This window comes from Anopheles aquasalis, chromosome 2 (genome assembly GCF_943734665.1).
Source record: "Anopheles aquasalis chromosome 2, idAnoAquaMG_Q_19, whole genome shotgun sequence".
Taxonomy (NCBI): domain Eukaryota; kingdom Metazoa; phylum Arthropoda; class Insecta; order Diptera; family Culicidae; genus Anopheles; species Anopheles aquasalis.
Genome location: NC_064877.1, coordinates 58,435,647 through 58,440,646, shown reverse-complemented (window position 1 = coordinate 58,440,646; position 5,000 = coordinate 58,435,647). Strand labels below are relative to the sequence as shown.

General features: G+C 46.9%; 2 protein-coding genes across 6 annotated transcripts in view; one reads left to right on the top strand and one right to left on the bottom strand.

Annotated features, from left to right (window-relative positions):
- Positions 1–638, bottom strand: part of LOC126571782 (CCR4-NOT transcription complex subunit 1) — a 10,401-nt gene extending 9,763 nt beyond the window's left edge. The window contains exon 1 of the mRNA XM_050230582.1: positions 1–638. This exon is cut by the window's left edge and continues 98 nt beyond it. Coding sequence (XP_050086539.1) covers positions 1–4 — 4 coding nt within the window. The 5' untranslated portion in view covers positions 5–638.
- Positions 639–2,028: 1,390 nt separating this feature from the next.
- Positions 2,029–5,000, top strand: part of LOC126571790 (uncharacterized) — a 23,032-nt gene continuing 20,060 nt past the window's right edge. The window contains exons 1-2 of one of the 5 annotated variants that reach the window (XM_050230598.1): positions 2,029–2,136; positions 3,718–3,998. In XM_050230598.1, coding sequence (XP_050086555.1) covers positions 3,818–3,998 — 181 coding nt within the window. In that variant the 5' untranslated portion in view covers positions 2,029–2,136; positions 3,718–3,817. Of the gene's footprint in view, positions 2,137–2,224; positions 2,690–3,717; positions 3,999–5,000 lie in introns of those variants that run through there. The other 4 variants (XM_050230597.1, XM_050230596.1, XM_050230595.1 and 1 more) reach the window with 4 other exon arrangements.

The window sequence follows — 5,000 nt, the reverse complement described above, 5'->3', positions numbered from 1 at the left end:
TCATACTTCCATCCAAATCGATTTCGAGCGCTTCCAACACCGTGGTTGAAGCCCTCCGGAAGATGTGCGGTGTAAAACGGGTACTAGCTCTCGCTCTGGTGATCGGTGTCGGATTGTTTGCTTCCTCGGTACGGCCCTCAGGGTTCAGGGTCAACTATCGAGCCAAATATGGTGATGGGTTTTGGTTCCGATTCGAATCGCGGGCGATGCACAGGTCGTCGGCCGACCAGCACTACAGCACATTTACCGCCTATAGCCTCTTCTTAGCAACGTTGGCACGTCGTTCCTTTCCGTTTGGTTGCTGGTTTGGATGCTGCAAATCCCGTGGTGGTCGCACCGCCTGCTTTCGCAACTTTTGCTCCACTCTGTTGTTGCTGTTGCTTTGGTGACGGAGACGGCGGGGCGAAGAAGAGCGCTGCTAAGATCGCAGGAAGATGACGACACGTATTTTCGCGAGCGAGCCAATTTTCTACACACTTTCGCCACCGTCCCGGCCGCTTTCCGCCCTTCCTGTTGGACTCTAAAGGCGTGGGTGCAGCTGGCGCGCACGAATCACACCGCACCGAGCTGGATTTGTTTTGGAATGTTCGCAAATCCGGTGAAAAAAAATCCGAAAGTAAAAAGCAACCGCGGGTGACGAAACGTAACCTTCTTCTTACTTTTCTTCTTCGTGTTGGCGAAAACAACGACAGGGTGGTCCGTTTGCGCTGCAGATTTTTGATGAAAATGTTGCTTTTGCAAAAGCTGTTCATATTTTGGTCGTTCTTTTGTAAAAATGTTCGTATTTTGCATTTAAATAAATCACCCTCCAACGCCCAGTACTTTTTCTTGGCAGGAAAACTTGAAATCGTGAATTTTCCGCGATCTTTTCGACTCACCATTTTCAATCGATGCCGTTACCGAAGGGTTGCACAATGCGTTTGGCGCGCATGTTGAGGTCAAAATTATCTCGGCTCCACGTGCTCATGCTGAGCATAACATGATTGTTCCATTCTTTGGAAGATGATTCTCTTGGAATTGAAGCTCCAACATTTTATGATCACTGTGTTCTAGCTATGTTAGGTTAGTATGTCCTCCCCGAGTCTCATTATTTGCGCAAGCGCAAGCATGGTATAGCACTACAAACATACTCGTGACGAAGTCACGTGTTGAGCGGTCAGGAGATTGTCGCCGAACCTAGTGGAGAATTACGGCAGAGCTTGAATCACGCAAGAAACGTGCGTGCAAAACAGGTTGTCAACCGGTGATGAGTTTATGGTCAAACGTGTCTTGGAAGAACCCCAAAAACAGCTCTTTAGATAAGGCGATTATAATATTTGTTCGAATCTAATTTTGGTACCCGTCTGTAAACATGCTCTGCGGTCAAGGCTGTGCCAGCTACAATGTGACGAAATGGAAAATTTCAGGACGTATAAAACAAGGATTGTTTTTCTATCCTTTGGTTTTGGAACATGATTACTGAATCTAGTCTGGGATCCTTTTTATAAACCACGCGTGCAACGAAATGCCGGCCACCCGTTTGCTGACGCTTTTTATTGGATTTCCTTCACGGCAAATCAAACACAACGTTTCGTACACAAGGTACCAGGAAGGATTAGATGATAATTTAACTGGCTTGGCAGTTGATAGCAGGTGAGGAAAACGGCGCAGCAAGTAGCTTGCCACGGCACGGCACTTATAACGACAACGACCCGGCGGTCCGGTTGCACGACGTGTGTGATAAGCAACGTATTGCAGCTTCTTCACTCACTAGACTATTCCCGTGTTCCGAGACACACATTCTGGCGGTGAGATAAGCTTGATCAAATGGCAAACATTACTCCAGATCTGCTCCCTCCCTCTCGCTGTCTTTGGATTGCAAGCTGAGCAGGGTCGTTGATTACCGCTGCTTGACATTGATACACAATGAAACCCAGGATACGGGAAGAGGAGGGACTGGTTGGCGGACAGGGACAGGGTGTGTGCTGGAGGATTCCGCTTTTCTTAACCATTTTCAACCACAATCTCAACCGATCCATGGTTGTCGCAGCACACTTCTCGAAGATCAGCTGCTGCTGCTCGACGGTATTCGTACGAGTTAGCTCGCTATCACCGCAGCGAGTTTGTGTTTGTCCACCCAGCAGCCACATCAGCAGTGTAGGTGTCGTGATGGAGATGATTGGAAGATTACCTGGAAGATCTTGGTGGAGCAAGTATAATCCTAGCAAGATCACGAGATACTCAGTTCGTGGACGGTCGTGATCGCGAGTAGTTCGTTACCGGAGGCCCCAAGTGGACCGGAAGGCACTTTGGCAGGTTCCTAGACAGGTTACAGTTTATCAAAGCAGTATCCTTCAGTGCATAAAGTGGAGGACAATTCCAATCATTAAAGGATACAGTGTTAGAGTCTAGTACCGTGTGACTGCAGTGATATCGATTTGCCGTTGTACATTCAACCTTTTAGGCGGAAAGTTCTCTCATCGGGAACGCTCATTCGGACTAACCTTCGACAAGACTTTATGCCTAAACCGCCTCTGCGTCTGCCGTTGCGGTTAAATCAGATCTCCGGAAAGGGGAAGAGCGGTTGGGGAGAAACAAGATTTGATTGAAAAATTGCCTCCGTGGACTTCATCTGGACTCTGGTGCTGCTGGTGACATTTAAGCGTCTTGGAGTTTCGCTTTTGTCGCGTGTTTGTTAGGATATAAAACGGTAACGCACTTTCTTAGCGTTGTGTACCCTAGCGAAAGGATATACAGCCTAGTGTGTAGCTTTAGGAGCTTTCTACGAAACTGCAATAGTATGTGGTCCCATTTGATGTGACTGAACGCCTTCCCTAACCATCAAATCTCTCCAAGACCGTGTTGAAGGTTGACCTAGTGGATGGCGACATCTCCGAGAGAGAGAGACCTCTAACCGTAAATAAGGCTAATTGAATTGAGCCATTGCGGTGAGGGTTAATACAGCTGCGGACAGCATCATACCATCTCTCTATCCCTCTAGCTCTCACTCGCTCCTCTCTCTCTCTCTCTGTCCCTCCGTCCCTCAAACCTATACCCTCTCAAACATTATGATGCAAATTCAAGAGCATCTCGATGCAAACGCTCCAGCTAGCTCTAGCATCCACACTCCAACGCTGGCCTAATTATATCTGTCCTTAAGCCGTTTTGTGGTCCCGGGTTCCTCGGGCGTCGATGTCGTCGTGGTCGATTTCAAACGACGGCTACGTCGACGACCAACCAGCCAGCACCAGCATCGGAGAGCTCGATATGGTTGCGGTTAGCCCCCGGGGTAAAGTGATACTACTAACGGTTGCGTTCAATTACCAGAACGTGATGCACACTCAGACCTGCCCAGAAGTGATGTGTACGAACGTCCGCCTGCCGAGTGTTTGTCGCGTGTGCGGCACCGTGTCTGTCTGAGTTTGACCACTGATAAGCATATGCGTCTCAAAATGTCGCCCTCGAATGACCGAAAGAACTGCCCACTGCCCACGGGAGAGAGACTAAGCTTCGGATCGGATGTGACAAATTAAAGCCGCTAATCTTTCTTTTTGAGCGCGCGCGCGCGCCAGTAGCTGCTCAGAAACGACTCACCCCCATCGCCCTCCCTCGTGGTTTCTGAGCAGGCAACATAACAAAATGGGGAAATTAAAAGACGAACTTCCTTTCGGTGGCATTTCGGCGGTGGTGAAGATTCTGATTGTGTTTTTTTTTTGCTCTTTTCTTTGTCTCCTAAAGCGAAGCGGTGGACGCGACGTTTGTTTAAGCGTGATCGAGTGTAGAGTGTCGCGGGGCGCCGTAAAACAGGGGTTGACTTGGAAGCGAGGGTGGATCGCAAATGGCGTCCACCGAAGGCGAGAAGGCGCCCCAGAAGGTGGCCGAAGAGAATGGAACTAATCCGTCGAATGCCGTCGATCTGCTGCTGAGCGATCCAACGCGCTGGGAGAAGTTCTGCTTGCGCCACGGTATCAACCCGAACCTGATCATGCTCAAGATTACACTGTTCGTCATGTATGGTGGTAAGTATGTGCGATACCGATCGATTAGATTTCTTCGTTGGCAGAGCATCAATCAAATGAAAGAATCGAACATTCGTGTTATTATTGATGCATTGATGAACGACAATAGATTCGCTAAGAGTGAATTGGAATGCATGCGACAAGCATCTCCATGTGATATGTAGTGGCTTTTATTTCAAGGTTCAGTAATTGATAGCTTCCATCTTATGCAGTTGTTCTGATATGATCATTTAGATTTGTTCGTCTGAATCAAATCTTTAAACTGTGTTAAGTAGAAAACCACATCTAGAACATACCTGGCATGTTCAACATAGTCCAAGTTTCCATTATTTTTAGAAACTTGTTCCTTTAGTAAAACAGCATTAGCAACTATATTCAATGTTTAGTTGGCTTATGACAGCCATTATAGCTGGATGTGTCTGGTCGGTTTCTTGGTTTTTATAACACGGATTGGATGTGATAAATAAGCCTACTAATTGGCTTAAAAAAAAATAAGGCCGCTAATTGTCTTAAAAAATTACAAATAGCATCACTACCGAATAATATGATCGCTTTGAAATCGTCGAGAGCGAAGTTGATAACTACCTAATCATCTCCTTTACAGACATTTCAGGCAATCAAATGGTACTAGACATTTCTGTTGCTTCTGTTCATTTCTGTTGCTGCAGCTCATAACATTTTCACAAACATATTTGGGCATAAAAAGAGTGGCAGCAAGAATTACGATAAGATAGTACACACCTCACAAAAATTCAACCTTTTCCTAAAGTATCCTTCTGCATTTAACTAATGAGCACGTTGTGGAACTGGTTTTCCTTTTTGGCCGATGAATCACCTTAAAGCCATTTGGAGCACAATTTATGTGTCCCCATTTGGTGTCTCATAGCGTCTCGTGAGAATCCTGATCCGATTCCAGGTGATTGCACAAGAAAGAAGGAGGTGTTTTCGTTAAAACGGCTCGCATCACACCTGGCTCGTCGGTTCGTACGACTTGCGGCACCA